Source organism: Acromyrmex echinatior, chromosome 9 (assembly GCF_024713525.1).
Source record: "Acromyrmex echinatior isolate Ae372 chromosome 9, ASM2471352v2, whole genome shotgun sequence".
Classification (NCBI taxonomy): Eukaryota; Metazoa; Arthropoda; class Insecta; order Hymenoptera; family Formicidae; genus Acromyrmex; species Acromyrmex echinatior.
Window position 1 is genome coordinate 5426335 of NC_141860.1, and position 16440 is coordinate 5442774.

Here is a 16440-nt window from a genome sequence, read left to right on the forward strand (position 1 = left end):
TCAATTCTCGACTCTTGCTGGAAAAAGTATCCACATGGAAACGAAATAATAACTTAGCAAAAGTGGTTACTCATGTTCGTCGGATATTCGGGGCTTCAGAGAAAGTGTTCTTTTTATAAAATAAAAAGGGAAGGAACGAAGAGTAACTTTTTTTCTATGGCCAGCAAGGTTTCCTGTAATTTGTCCAGGTCCACGTGTAAAGTATGGAGGGTGAAAGTCGCGGAACGATAACACACCCTTTCGCATTTCGATCGTCGGAGGATCACACGCGCGCTGGGATGTCGTCGTCGCGAGGATTGGCTCGTTAATGTTATCGGTGCCTCGCGTGACGCGAGACATAGAGGCCGGTACTTTCTTGAATTTCGTTCGCTTTGTGCGCGGAAAATTTATAGCTGGTTCCCGATGTTGTCGCGTGCGGCAAGAATCCGGGGAGAATCACGGAAAGTACGGACGAGGAAAGAGCGTTGGTACGAGAAAGGAACGAAGGCGATCCGGTTTGTTTTTCTTTTCCAGAGGCAAGAGAAAAAAAACCCACAAAAGCGAAAATTATTTCCGGTTACGTGATTTATGTACTCCTTTCTTTCTCTCTCTCTCTCTCTCTCTCTCTCTCTCTCTCTCTCTCTCTCTCCACGCTTCTGGATTGTTGTTATATACAGTTGCGATGGTAGTACTTGTAGGAAGTAGATAAATTAAAGCGATATAAATAGTTAGGCAACTCGCGAAGATACGAACTCTAGCCTTCAAATCCGGAAATTGGTTTTGTGATTGTTGAACTATTTCCTGTTTCTTTTCACTTCTATCTCTGTTCACGTTTATCTAATCTCAGGAGAAATGCGAACCACTACAAATAAATTCTTTAGTGAATTCATCAAGTGAATTTTTCCACTGCATTTCGCATTTCAGGATAAAGGAACTTGAAGAATTAATTGAATCAATTCAACATTTTTTTATTAAAACTAATAAATTATAAATGAATTACAAAATTGAATTGCCGGGATATTATAACAATAAAATTATTCTATTTAATAAGTTAAGCAAAAATATTTCGAGGATAAAATGTTATACGTTAGTATAATTAAAGTCGTATTGAAAATCTTGTTGTTCACAACAACAGACGGAATCAATCATTACCTTTTCTGGCAACGATCGATTCAATTTTCTTGCTTGTTACGAAAAGAGCGTGCTTTGTATCGAACACTTCCTCGACTTGCTCTCGGTACGGGAGAAGAGTAATGGCCGGTGGAATTAGCTCGACGAAAACGAGAACGTATAACGGTTAGCACCTCGTGCGTTAGCGTTTCTTCTTCTGCGGTACCACAGAGCGAGTGCACGACCCTTATTTATAACGAAATCCTGGGGTCGAGAAGCCGGATCGCTCTCCCGTGCCTTGTATATTAAACTATGCCAGCCCCTAGAAAAGGGGTACGAACATACGGACGGTTTCACCGCAAGGGTCACGAGCGAACGAAGGGAATTATGTGGAATATGGCGAAACTCAGATTCATCATTGATTCACATCTCATGATACGAACTCTTATTTAGTCTTCCTTTAACATTATTGCCAGATATGATGAACGAGCCGTCATAATATCGCGTTTGTAATCATTCGGATGCTTTGAATATTTATAATTTTGCAGGTTCATCGAAAATACGAAATAATTTTACATTTTATTGACTATTCTAATGACTAGCAGAGAATATAGGAATATATTTATATTACATATAATTATTATATATTTAATATATTTTTGATGGATAAATTTAAGTATAATATCCACTAAGTTTCAATAATAACGGTTTCAATTTAGTTAATTCAATGTTTAATTTTATAATATTTAACAATTTAAGTAATCTAATGAAAGTCAATAATTTTAATAAAACGAGCTAAGCGTTTAGATACATAATAAATTTATTAATTTAGATAGAAAAAAAATGAGCAGCGATATCTCAATGTATTTGGATGTTTCATTTAAATATAGCTTTATTAAAATCATTGATCTTAACTGGATTACTTAAATTGTTAAATATTGCTTTGCATACCTATAAACGAGTCAACATTTATACTTGTTTTTAATTTTGTAATGTTTAATTTGTCTGTTATATCAATAATGTTTTAAGTTTCATATCTCTTAATAATACATAAATAAATACATGTATAAAAAAATAAATGGTATAAATACGTACACTACACATACAAAATATTAATACCTTTATATACTTTCTTATTAATTATATAATATATATTATATGACATTTATTTAATAATACATAATAAAAATATAACACTACATTTTTACTTCATATTCTAAATATTCTAATAAGAGCAGATTTTCCTAAAGTTGGCTTCTTGGAGTAACAATATTAACAGAATACGCGTCCACATTGTTCGCCATAGGAGATAGTCCAAGGAGAGTTTGTTTCCAAGAGAAACAAACGGGCTATCGTCCGGTCGAACTAATTCTCGTATTTCTTTAGTATCGCGGTCATAACGTTGCCGCCCGTCATCGTCACGTAACGTTGTCGTGAACGTTAGTACGATCGCTGTTATCGTTATTGCACCCGTCGGTGCATCCTATCGCAAAAACGGGATGCGCGCGCCTATGTGCCCAATTCCCAGTGCAATCCACGTAACTGCGACATTTATTCGCGAGACGACCGATGGAACTGTTGGCCGGCCGGTACACGCATCCCATACATATAGCGGTAACGTCGTGGCCAGTCGCCGCCGTCGTCTGAATCATTGTTACGAAGGAGCGCGAAATTTTTTCGTCCGTTCTTTAACCACCTTTTACTCCTGGTTACATGACGTGCTTTCTGCCATCGAAAGTTCGTGACACCGGTTTTATGCGATTCATAGTACACGATGGTTGTGCAATGTTGCAAGCAATATCTAGTAACAAGAAAACATTCAATGAGAGCGAATGAGAATAGAAATTCTGTACGGAATAGAAGAGAGAGAGAGAGAAAGTTTGCTAAATTAATAAACTAATTTGTATCAATCCTTCCATATATTGACGTTTGGAATTCAAATCGAAGATTGCACTCTTCAAATATGATAGAAGAGGTTTTATTTGCTGCATATGATGATTGAATTTCTTGCTGACATTGGATACATAATTGAATTAGAATTTTATGAATCGCCGATGATGGCTTGAATTGGATCAAAACGTCCAATGTAAGAAGGATTAATACAAATTATTTAGTTAATTTAGCATACAAATTATCGCACAGAATTTTTACTCTCATTCGCCCTTATGGAATATTTCCTTAAATATTAAAAATCCTTTCAATGACGCCCATATATTATAAAAATAATTAATTAAATCCAAGTCTAACAAATATAAATGAGCAAACTTTTTGGATGTGCATAACTAACAATTTTATTATTAATATTAAAACAGTTTTAATATGAATAATAAAATTGTTAGTTATGCACATCCAAAAAAATTTGGATCATCATTTATATTTGTTAGACCTAGGTTAGATTTAATTAATTATTTTCTTGTTGTTGAAATTTCGAGAGTCTAATTAAGTGTCAGTACTTTTTATTGTTAATGTCTAATAATGACGCAACGAATGTGAATTGTTTATATTCCTAAAGAATTATTCCTAAAGAATATTTTACGTACTCTGCTTAGTTCTAAATGACGTATTTTTCTTTTTGTCATGATACAATTTTAGGATCATTTCATTATGGTGTGAAGCTAAAGTTGATCCTATTCGACGATATTTCAGCTAAGTGTTTATAAGCCGGGGGATACGTACAGTCATAAAAAGCTTGGAAACCACTGACTTAGTGGAGACGCAAGTGGCGCGGGACTGGTTTTGATGTGTGCAGTAACGGGCGACCAAGTTGTACCACCCTAAGACTGCCTTTCTCTTGCTATTAATGAGAAAAGAGGACAGAAAAGAATGTCTGGAGGTTGGGGAAATAAACGAGAAGCGTTCTAAACGAAATGATCAAAGAATATATATAAAATTAAAACTGCATTTTTTATTACGCTTTATAGATATAAAATATGGAAACTTATAAAAGAGAAAAAAAAACGAAGAATAAACAATCGTAAGACGAAGAAGCAGATTTAAACAAGAATTACATATCGATACAAATGAAATAGATTCACTATATCTTTTGGAATAAAAGTATCTTAGATTTTAAAAATATTCCGAAAAGAAAACAAAATTTTCCTAAAAAAATAAAGGACAGAAAATAACGCAACGAAGAAATGATAAAATTATGTACCAATGTAATTAGGACGTTCGTTACGTTCGTCATATCATATTGTGTATATCTAAAAAAGGAAGTGCCTGAATCATACAAAGATCCAACCCATGAGTATGTAACAACGACAAGCTAACACGAAGGTTACAGGAAAACGAAACGCGGGCATAGGAGACGTTCGAGAAATCGCTTAGGGCCGAAGTGATGGCTACGGCATGAGATAAAGAAAGAAGCTAGTGCCTTGTAAAGCTCGTAACCCAGATGCGTCCCGTGTGTTTTATTGCCCTTTTACGTTCCACGACTTGAGGGGTGGGAAGAGGTGGTGGTGGTGGAGGTGGAGGTGGAGGTGGGGGTGGTGGTGATGGTGGAGAATAGCGGCCGTTCGCTGTCGTTTCTTCGTGCGCGCACATATACGATCTTACACGAAAGCGCGAAATCGTGCCGCCGACGTTTTAGCTGTACGTCACCGACGAAAAGTACGGAAAAGTTCGCTGAAAAGTGCGGAAAACTTCCGCCGATCGCCACACTAAGAGTCATCGCTCCTTACTAGCCGACCTGGTACGGCATTGAAGTTTTATGCAGCCGTTTAATAATGTCTTGACATAATAATATTTGTTCTGATATTGTAAAATAAAAATTCTTTTAATTCTCCTTTCTGAAGAAATGTACAAATGACTGCACGGAGAAAAATATTTGGTTGAATTAACTGAAATTGTGATGGAAAATGAACGATTCAGAATTCTAGTTAAGTTTACTAAATTTCTGATAAAATTTACTAGAATTCTAATTATTTCAAACAAAATTCTGGTAGATTAGGAATTGGTTATTTCAATCAGAATTCTGGATCGTTTATCTTCCGTGTGCTATTAATAAAATAATATTAATAGTAATATTAATAACCTTAAGTACGTACTGTCAGACTTCAAAGAAGCTACGATAATCTCCTAATCTTTTGATTTAAATAACATTTTATTTTTAATTTTTATATATGTAAATATAAATCAATCCTTTTCTATGGTTAAACTGCTTAGTTTTAAAGTAAACAATACCAATAGTAATGTATGCATTTAGTAAATAATAAACTAAATTTGAATCAAATTTAATATATTTCTTGAGTAACATTATTTAATTCAACTAGTTAAATTAATAACATATTGAGTACGAACAGTGACAATATTCTACAAAAATGATTAAAAATAACTCATTAGCTATAATTTGACATTACAATTTTAACAGTATTAAACTCGCTTAGCCCGCATATATTATATCTCTTTTCTTTCTTCTTCTTTACAAATAATTTTAATAAAGAAAATCAATTGTATAACAACTCTTTGTCGAAAAGTAAAAGTAAAGTTTATGAAATCAATTTTGGTACAGAAATTATCATAATCAGTCACACACACATATATAAAATTCGTTTTCTGTAAAATTTATCCCTCGTGAAATATTTTCGAAATAATCTCTTTCTCAATGACATCCAATTATAACAAAAATATTCTTAACTACCTTTTATTCCCTTCGTCTTCAGTGTACCGCGAGAAATCCATTCGGTCGACCTAACGTCAGTGTGTTTGACGGCCAGGATTAATATTTTTCGGCCAGTCGGTGGTAGGCGCCAAGAAGGTCGATAATACGTACCCTTACCACAAAACGGAAAGCCGCTTAGGCTAGCAACCGCGACCGAAAAAGCTTTCTACCAAGGGAAGGCTTTCCCTCCTCTCTTACGACCGCCCTTACGCTCCCATTGCGAAACTCGCGGATGTCTGTTTGGCGATAAAGCTCAGCATCCCTTCCGCCTTCGTACGTTTTCTTAGCTTAGCCCTCCGATACACCCGGAAGCTTGCTTCCGTTAGAAAAGGATCAGTTTATGCTCAGCCGAACGTTATGAATCAGAAAAGGGAGATCAGAGATATCGGAAATCTCGGATATACAAGAATATAAGAATGAGACTTTTCATAAATAAAATTCAAAAGATGATGTAACCAAAAAGAGATTTTTTTTTAATAATTAATTAAAAGAGACAAAACGATCCATTTCTAATATGATAACTATATTATATTAAGATTATCTATAATTTTTTCAAATAATAATTTATAAAATATTTATATGATTACTGTACTACGTGGAATTTTGCAGACTTCTCTTTAGCGCTAAGTACTGACAAAATAATTGGAGGACAAGTACATTTTCATTACTTTACACAATTGAAAAGGCAAGGGAAATCCACTACATCACAATATTTTACATATGGATTACACAAGAAAATAAAAATTGTGATGTTGGTCAGATTCGATAACTTCTCAATAAGAGGTTAATGCGATCTAATATCGAATAACTTTAAAATAGCGTATTGATTGCACTAAAAAAATTTTTTTGCGTATCATAATTGTCGTTGATAGACATTGTTGCACATGATTCCTATTTTCAACATTAATAATAACTAAATAGTCGAAACGTCGTCTGTTGATTGAATTGTACATTTTTTTTTAAGATTTAACAAGAAAACATCTAGCTCATAGCCCCTTATTTATTAAATTATTAAATTAATTTTTATCTATTTGAGCCTAGTTTTATCTTCTTTTTTTAATAAAACAGTTTATCGACCCAAAATCAAATAGAAGCCGCTCGAATATCAATTAATCATAAGGTAATATTGTAAATAATGTAAAGTAGTAACTAACTTTGGATAATTCGATAGGCGATTTCAGACTGCGGCATTTACTTGAGAGAAATTTACATTAGCGAGAAAGTTCTTCATTATTTTTGTGGTTTATCACGGCAAATTCAACTCATTCCGCCTACCGATTGCAACTTTGTGGAATAATAAAATTAAAAAGAGACCGGAAAATTGAGATTGGAGTCGGGCTGCGAGTCGAGAACACGCCCGAGACTTGTCGCTCAAGACTCGCGCGGCTCCCCCAAGAAATACTAATTACAAAAGTAATTACAGCAGTAACAGTAGACACGATAAACGGTATTATCCCGTGCGACAAACGTAATTGCACGGTAACGGAAAGACAATTAACTGCTCCATTTTCGCGGGCAAACGGCGCGTTACCGCACGTATATTCGCGCACACATGGTTACACGTACGCAGATACGTACAAAAACACACATACACGCATATATATGTGCGACGTTATTTAAACTTCAGTTTACGTTACCGCGCGACGCTTACCGGCACATCCTGCTATGCAAATGCGTGTTGAATTATGCATTCCGTCCGCGAGTTATAGATACATCCCGCAAGCGGAAAACGCGCGCGCTGAGTTATTATTCCGTAATCCTTCCGCTAGGGTTGTATCGCGAATTCATTTTGCATTGTAATTCCCGAAAGACTGCACCGCCGTGGTGGACGTCGCGCCGGCTTAATATCGCGCACGTTGCCCACATTCGCGACGCGCACAACGCAGCGCAGTCTGAAACTAAAGCGAGAAATTAACCGGAGCGTCTGCGCAATTTTTTCGCTCCGCGCGATCATTTTTTTAGGCTTAAGCGTTTAAAGTTCGGCCAATGAACCGATGATTCAGCAGTCATGAACGACGATTTTCTGTCCCACTCGATATTATTACAAAAGAGTGGTAACGAGGCAGGAAATGTACCGGATAAAAAAAGCGTAAATCTAGCTTTCTGGCTAGCTTTTTATTTGACATTTATTCGTAACACTTGTGCATGACAGCAGTATGGACGGTATGATATAAACCTAGCTGCATGCTAGGTTTTACATCTGACATTTGTTTCACGACATTTGTGTCTGACACTCGTGCCTGACAGCGGGAATAGTAATAAGCGATGAAGAATTTCTCTTAGATTGCATTACAATGAGAGAATGCTAGTGGATGAATTAATGAAAATGTCATAATATTCAGTAAAATTTAACTCAGACAATGAAATATAAATGACATTTCTTATTAATTCGAATTAAACATATTTAATTCAACTGAGATTTCGTTCAAATTCATATCAAAACAATTTAAATGGTAAATTTTATTTCAAGAGAGAGAGAGAGAGAGAGAGAGAGAGAGAGAGAGAGAGAGAGAAGGTAAAAATCAGATTTCGTTTTTCTATTGAAATAAAACTGATACAAATTAATTTAAAAGAGAGAATGATTTTTTTATTTAAAAAAATCAGTTCTCTGGAATTACGTTTATGGCCATCCCGACGGAAAAAGAAATTCCTGAGAAATGGTAGAGTAACCAGTTTTTTAAACAATTAAATCTTTCTTTTATTTACTCGAAGGAAACATGCTGTCTCAGTTAATATCGTTTACTATAAAAATATGTGAAGAATTAAATTAAAAATCAAATATTTGACAATTTATATTCATTATTTAATAGAAGAAATAATTTTTTTAATTAAAAAAATTATTTTTCTTCTATTAAATATGGGTATAAATTGTCGAATATCTTATTTTTTAATTCAAACTTTTATATGTATATGTTTACAGTAAAACTAACGTTAATTGAGGTAAAATATTTTCTTCGTATAAAAGAAGGATGTACAGATTTAATGGCTAGAAAAACTGGTCACTCTAAAGTTTTTTAACGCTTTTCCGGATGCCGAGGTAGCCATTAATGTACTGCTAGAGAACTCATTTTGACCCCTACACGTGGCATATATATACGAATAACCACACGTGTAGCAAAGTGTAGACGCTAAGTGGTCCATTCAGCGATGCCTGACAGAATACATTACAGGAAGCCACAGTTAAAAACTGACTTCCCAACGAAATTTCTTTTGTTCGCAACTGTGCAGGTAATTCCTCCCTCTTATGGGAAAATTTCGCTGCGCTCAGATAAGCAAACATATGAGAAAACCATCGCCCGGGCTTAAACTTAATATTCTCGAATCTCGAGCTTTTCTTAATCGAGCTTTTATGACACACTATCTTCTCAACATTCTTTCGATGTTCAATATAAAACTTGTTAATTTAAGTCTCTTAGATCAAAATTCATTTATATCTAGGTGAAATATTCGTTCACAAGTTTCACAAAAATTAAATCTGATCGTAATTTTTATCATAAAAATGTGACTGAAAAATATATATTCTTGTTTATTGATTTTATTTCTTGAACATTAAAAGATCTTATTCGGCCCTTCTATTATTTTATTGTTTTTAGTATATTCTTCAACTTTTGTTTGTACAACATAATATCTACAATCAAACCGCGTTTTATCAAAGTTAGAGAAACAAGCTTATCGTGAAACTTCGTGCGAAATGAAAGGGGATTATATGATTACCTTGCGAAGCATCTCCTCGAGAGATTCCATGTCCAAAGCAGAGTTGTTGTTTTCGGTGTGTACGGGTTGCATCATTGGCAATTTATCAATCCACTTCAGATGAGTCACAAGTCTCGATGAGAAAATTATACTCGCGACACTAATCAAAATCGTTCGGTTGCGATAATTTCATTGAATATCGACGCGGTCGAAACTCACCTCGTGATTACCATCATTTCTCGCGTTACACTGTTCATCATAATCGAAACTGTGTTCACAATGATTGTTTATGGACAGACAGATATGTGATAAGATATGTTTGGATTCAGATACAAATCTAAAAATCAAAACTTATTACGCTTTCAATCAGTATCAAAAACAGTCAATCGCTATTAATAAATTTAACTTATAAAAAAATCCAATTTTAAGGTTTAATTTGAAATTTTATTTGCGTTTAATAAATATTCTTAACTAAAATAAAAAAAAAATCTTAATTAAAATAAAAATTGATATTTACTTGTTATATTCTTGCTCTTATATAAGTTTAATGGATATTCAGCAGGAAATTTTTGTCACATTATCGATTTTTACACGTGTTTTTAGTGTACCTAGTCACAGTGTGGAACTGCATTTCGTGTTGGCCGTGGTAAGAAAGGTTTGCGAAACAGTGGATTATATATATAGAGAGATGAAAAGGAGACGCTGCAAAACGACGAAAAGGGAAGGTTAATCTTTCGGCGGGGGCGAGAGAGACCTGCCATCGTCACACGGCGTCGTCATCGAGGACTGTCGAGAGCGTCGCTCTCTGCACGACTATTTTCGGACGTGGGGTATTTTTAAGCCTCGCTTTGGGAGTCCCGAAAGGCGCGATTTCTAGAAGAAAGAAACGCGCCGTTTCCTGCCACCGTCTGTCGCCTTTCACGATGCAGTTAGTCGGTGCTGCACTTCACGGACAATCAAGAAAGAAAATATGAGGAGGACGTGCATGCGTGCGTTCTCAGAGAATGTATACGTTCGCTTTCGACTAATTGAGACACAGGATAAGCAGAAAAAATATATTTCAAACCGACAAAGCTGTCATTTGGAAGATATTTTAAGCAATTTTCGACGACATGACAAAATGAGATTCCCTTTCATCCACCTTGCGAAAGATGTACATATACAGTGAATGAAATTAAAGATATCGTAATAAAAAAATATATTACAAGAAATAATAAATCAGTATACATATCAATTGTATCACAACGTAATAATAAAAATAAAATTCACTTCATCTCGTAAATTTTAATTCTTACTTATATTTCATTAAATTTAAAATTGCACGTCTCTTTGGCTTATCGTAGAGATTATCGTAGAAAGCCTTAAAATTTATCAACTAAATAAAAGAAGCGCCCATTACTAAAGTAGTAGCTAAGTTAAACGTTAGAATAATATTTCTATATGTATTTTAAATACATTTATTTCAGATACATGGCTATGCGCCGATTTCAGATTTGCATCATAATCAAATTGAAATAATAATAACCTCACAAATGAAATTTAATCGTTTATTTGATGCTACTAGCATCTTAAATCTATAAAGAGAACTTATTTTTAAAAATGTAAGCGATAAATTCTTCGATTCATCAGAGTATTATATCTCTACGTCAATATTGAAAATAAATTCAACCGAGATGAAAAAAAAAAGATACTTTTTCTCTGTACAGGCGATTTAATTATCGGACGGTTACCCAGCCACTGATCACATCGGATAATTATGGATACACTAACTTTTTTCAAATTGACTTTTTTCACCCCGATACTGTTCGGTATGCAGCCATGATCCCGTCGACTTCTAATTTTCGCCGTCGACAGAAGGATCAATATTTATTTTCTCTTTCGATAATACCAATCACCGAGAGAGTTCGGTTCACTTTCGCCGCTCGTCCCTTGTTAAAATTCGATTCGATTCGATATTTGGTAAGCAAATAGAAGCCGAATCACCGACAGCAACCCGCCTACGACGCTATCACGCTGTAAAGAGCCGAAGAGTATCAAAGGACGAAAGTAGTTCACGCAGAAAGTTAGTTTCCGCAATTTCTCGCTGCACCTTCTTCGCTCGCCTACGGTAGTTTTATTATTTCCCCGCTCGAGATAAGCTCGCTCAATATTGACTGTAGGGACTGCACTGTTCGCAGTTATTGTTATGTCAATAGTCAAACAAGCGAAATTATCATAAAATTAAACGGTCTATAGTCATGAACCGGTAATTTCCCGAATTAAAAATAAAATAAAAGAAAAGTAAAATAAAAGTATAAAATAAAAGAATACAGATAATAATTGAAATCCTTATACATTGGCGAAACAAAAAAATATTTACACAAAACATTTAACTTTTATTATTGATTCTTCAATATTGCGGTGTCGAGAGATGATCTGAAATTGACAAAGAAATCTAGTTTCAAAATCAGGAACCAATGTTCTGGAACATTGCATATCTCCTATCTATGCACAGAGAAGAGATAGGCAGATAACTAAATAAATGAAAACTCGACTTAAGCCCTTTCGAAAATACACCTCAATTAAAATGCGAAACTCGGAAAGAGTGCGAAAGCGCTAAATGCAATAGACAAGCTTTTCAAGTGCTTCCTAGCGCGTTGACGCGAATCGAGCGACGTATGATTTCGATCAAATGAGATTTTTGTTCCATTCATGAACGTCCGTGTCTCGTCTCTCGTCCCTTTATCGAGCGACATTCGTTTGAACCTCTAACCAACGACACTGGCGAAACGGCGCACACACTAGTTCTATACATATATCCCGATGCCCCATGATCAAAGCTTAATTGAAAAAGAGGAGACTGGTCCTGAATGCACTAGCGACTGATACCACCTGGAATAGATACTACGTCGGCTTTTACCTCTCTTGTAAGCGGATATATGGGTTAGCTTTGATCAAAGGGCGAAAGGACCACCTAATTTTTTGAGGGAAAAATCAAGAAGCATTTTGTACGATACGGAGCAGACAATTAATGGAACTGTCGCCTACAATAATAAGCTAAAAAGAGTATTTAGCATTTTAAAATAAATTTCAAACATATTAATCACAAAATTAAATGTCCGCCTCCATCAGAATAATAATTCAATAAAATTTTTCAAATGTAAATTAAAATTGATTCTTATAATTACATTTCTAATTAAGTAAATAGCAAAGTTTTAAACTTGTAAAATTATTGTTATATAGAATAATTACTTAAGATTTAAGAGACGAAAGTTCTGTGAATTTTTCACAAAAGTGACAAAAATTATTGCTGCCTCACAACAATATATATATTTTTAATTTCTAAGATTGTAAATTTTAATGAAGAATTAGAAGATTCGAATTCTGCGTAAAAAAGCGAAACGTATAGTTTTAATTATTTCGCCGTAAACATTCCTAAGACCCATACTAATTTTGAGATCTTTAATTTTCGCTTACCCTTATTCCTGAGATTTATATCGTAAACCGACGTTTAAAAAGGGGAAGAGATATTTATTTCGGTCAGAAAATTAAATTCCTTTAAAAATGATGAGAAAATGCGAAACAAGTAAAAACATAAAAGATAAAACATTGACTTAATGATTAATGTAAAAAGATATTGCAGGAAATAAGGATACGATAACTGAAAAGTGAAAAAGTGATAACAAAGATTGTGACGAAATTTTCGCAAAGTATGAAGCATTCTTACAACGCCTTATATTAAAGCGAAACAACAAAATTTTGACCCCAAAATTAATTATATAACAAGTTCTAAAAGTAACTGCACGCGTAACTAGGACAAACTTTTGATTAATTGCGATACAATGCGGCGTAGCTTTCTTTAGGATGCGCGCTAGAATAAACGAGTGAAATTTTAATAAAACGGATCAGCAAAAAAGTCAAAGAAAATCATTATTTATTACAGGTTTTTTTCAAATTTCAGCAAATTTTTTTTTGTAATTATGATAAAAAATAATGCCTCAAATTAAGAGTATGTAAAGTAAAGTTAGTTATTTTACTTTAAAAAAAAAAAAAAAAAAAAAAAAAAAAAAAAAAAAAAAAAAAAAAAAGGATATATATTTTTACTATCTACAATATTGCTTTTTATACTTATTTATATTTATTATTATTAATATATGTGATATTCATTATTATCAATTTGTTTTTCTAAAAGATTGATAATAGACTCGTTTCGCGAACACATGTTTATTCTTAAATAAAAGTTCAATATTTTTATTAAAGAGAAAAATCAATTCTAAATCAAATAATCTATTACTATAATTTTTCTTGTTGACTATACAAGTTGATTATAAAACAATTGAAGTTGTATCTCGTATCTTATCGCTGAAATTAAAATTATTCCGTAATTTATTCCTTTCGATCGCACAATATACTCCAGTTTCTAGCGAATCATTTATAATGGTTTAACAAATCTTTTATGCAATTTTTATTTAAAAAAATTCAATAAGACGTTAACTCTTTCATGAAAATTAAAAAGAATCAGCAATATTCTCGGATAATACTATGTTAGAAACATTATGGCGTGAAACACTGTTCGTGCGTTGTAAATCGCTATCGTATTTGCATTCCGATTGAGAAAGATACGCAGGCTTTCCTTGTGCATGCATTAAATGCACTTACCGAAGCGAAACAGTATTTTTATAAAGATTTTTTTAAATATCTTTTATTACACTTTAACTTTCTCTCTTTCGTTTCAATAATTAAGTAAGGAATTCAATAAATATGTAAATTTAATATATGTTCAAATAATAATTATGTTTTTAAGTACTTTTCAACAATAAACTAAATGGTAATAGAATGGGCATAGAATCATCGGAAATATATCCAATAATCTATCCAATAATCTCATAATTTATCGTTTACCTGTATTTATATAATTTCGTATTTATTATTATTAATTTATTAACTTCTCTCTCATTCAAATATCACGAAATTCTTAATAAGTGACAATTACCAATTATTAAAGAATATTATGATATTAAAACTGCATTAATTGACTCAATGCGGCATGAGAATAGCCCGTATGTACTTTGTAAACGAAGTTATCCTGACTGCAAGCTCTCTTTTGATTTCTTGTTTTGTTCGGCATGATTTAGCCGCTAATTGACATCGCCTTGATAGAAAGAAGCTACTAATTGCTTTAACACTGCCGTTCAAACGACCACTTCTAGCAAATAATGTTTGCTCGTAATGCGACAAAGAAAGATAAATTAGTCTAAGAAAAGAAAATTAGTTTTTCATCTCTTTGTATAATTTTCATATTTAATAATAAATGACAATATTACGTTGTAATTGAAATTGTTATCTGAAATGAAATGTAGTTAACGCTCTTTGAAATGAATTACTGTCATATACTACAAACGACAGTCATTTTCAGCTTGACTCTTAAACTAAGTACACCACTTACGATAATCGTGTTTATCACTCGATCTAATACAGCTGTCGGTTTTGGAATTCATTTAACAGTATTAATAGTACACTAATTTCTGCGTCAAACTGCGACACATGTTTGCAGTGCTTCATATATAATAAATATAGCTTCGATCCAATTAAGTTTGTAGATAACAAAAGAAACAGTGAACGGAGGTAATACAATAGAATTAAACAATGTGATATTTGATTTAAAATTGATTTGGAATATCAAATTTATAAATATTAAATAATCAAGCAGAGGACGATATGAACGTATAATCGTTAGAATATAATAATTTAAATTGATATGTCGTATTTCGATGATAGTTTCCGGCATTATTTACATTCGCTGAAATTTACATTATCAAAAAATCGCAAAAATCCCTGGAAACTCCGCGGTGGATATTTACAAATGAACTCCAAAATTCGAAGGTAGGTACTCCCTCTCTCTTCGCTGTCCTGCCACTTCAAATGTCAGGCATTGACGTATACAGAGTTCGATTGCCATTCACGCAGAAACCATCGATTCTCCCCGAATTACATACCCCTTTGTCCCTCTCATGTGCACCCAATTATCTCTCTCCCCCGATAAATTACATCGCAAAATACTACGAGGGCGAGAGATCTTTTCGCGACTGTCAAACGCGACGCTGACGCGGATCGATGTGACGCTGGATCGCGGGTTTACGGATCCCGCGTGTCCACGAGGGAGGAAGAGCGAAAGAGGACGTAATACTCCGATCGCGTTTCACGGACCACTGAGGGGAAGTCACGTCCGTCGCGGTGGCAGCGGCGATGTCGGAGTTGCGTCGAGCGCATACGTCACATGCGCGCCTTGCGCGCGGTGCGACGCGACGCGATGCGACGTGACGCCGCCGCCGCCGCCGTCGCCGTGTCCTCGTCGACGCGATAGCGAATGGCACTGATACTCTCATAGAGAGATGCGTGAGCACTCGTAAAGAGTCAAATCCAAGAGGACTCGGATTATACGAGCAAGCTTATTCGGCCCAGAAACTACTGGATAAATTCCGAATTATTAAGTTCGTGCACGAGACGCTCCTATTAAGTTTTACTTTAAGTTGTAGTTCTCCTTAAAACCCTCTAGGGGCGAATGTTGCATACTTGCAACGTTCACTTTAAAATTAAATTCAGCATAAATTTAGAGTAAATTTAGAGAAATTCGGGATCTGTGTAGAATATAGTTATTAGAATATTGATGATAGAAATGCATTGAACATTGAATATATGTACTTCTAATTGCCAAAAAGGTTATTGATAAATTCTTTTAAATCATCATAGACATATATCTAATAGGTACGCTGAGAAAAAAATTATTGTTTCAAAAAAGTATTATATTGATTCAACTAAATGTAGCGGTCACGGGCTGTCAAGCAAATATTTATTAATTTCACCAAATATTTGTTAATTCAAACAAATAACATTTTAAATTACAAGATTTTGTTAATCTGAATATATAAATATTTAAAAATAATCATTACGAACTAAACGCATTTAGTCAAGTTAACAACTTTTTTTCTCAGTATATAGACTGACGCATTCCCTTATCT

General features: G+C 34.0%; 1 protein-coding gene across 18 annotated transcripts in view; it reads right to left on the bottom strand.

Annotated features, from left to right (window-relative positions):
- LOC105151469 (uncharacterized protein CG43867) overlaps positions 1-16440 on the bottom strand; it is an 80079-nt gene that overhangs the window by 24534 nt on the left and 39105 nt on the right. Inside the window, exons 1-3 of one of the 18 annotated variants that reach the window (XM_087409679.1) lie at positions 14868-15660; positions 10051-10144; positions 9464-9779 (exon numbers count right to left, since the gene is read on the bottom strand). The exons of 7 other annotated variants lie outside the window; for them this stretch is intronic. In XM_087409679.1, coding sequence (XP_087265805.1) covers positions 9464-9538 — 75 coding nt within the window. In that variant the 5' untranslated portion in view covers positions 9539-9779; positions 10051-10144; positions 14868-15660. Of the gene's footprint in view, positions 1-9463; positions 13508-14867; positions 15661-16440 lie in introns of those variants that run through there. 10 more of the 18 variants (XM_087409677.1, XM_087409684.1, XM_087409682.1 and 7 more) reach the window with 10 other exon arrangements.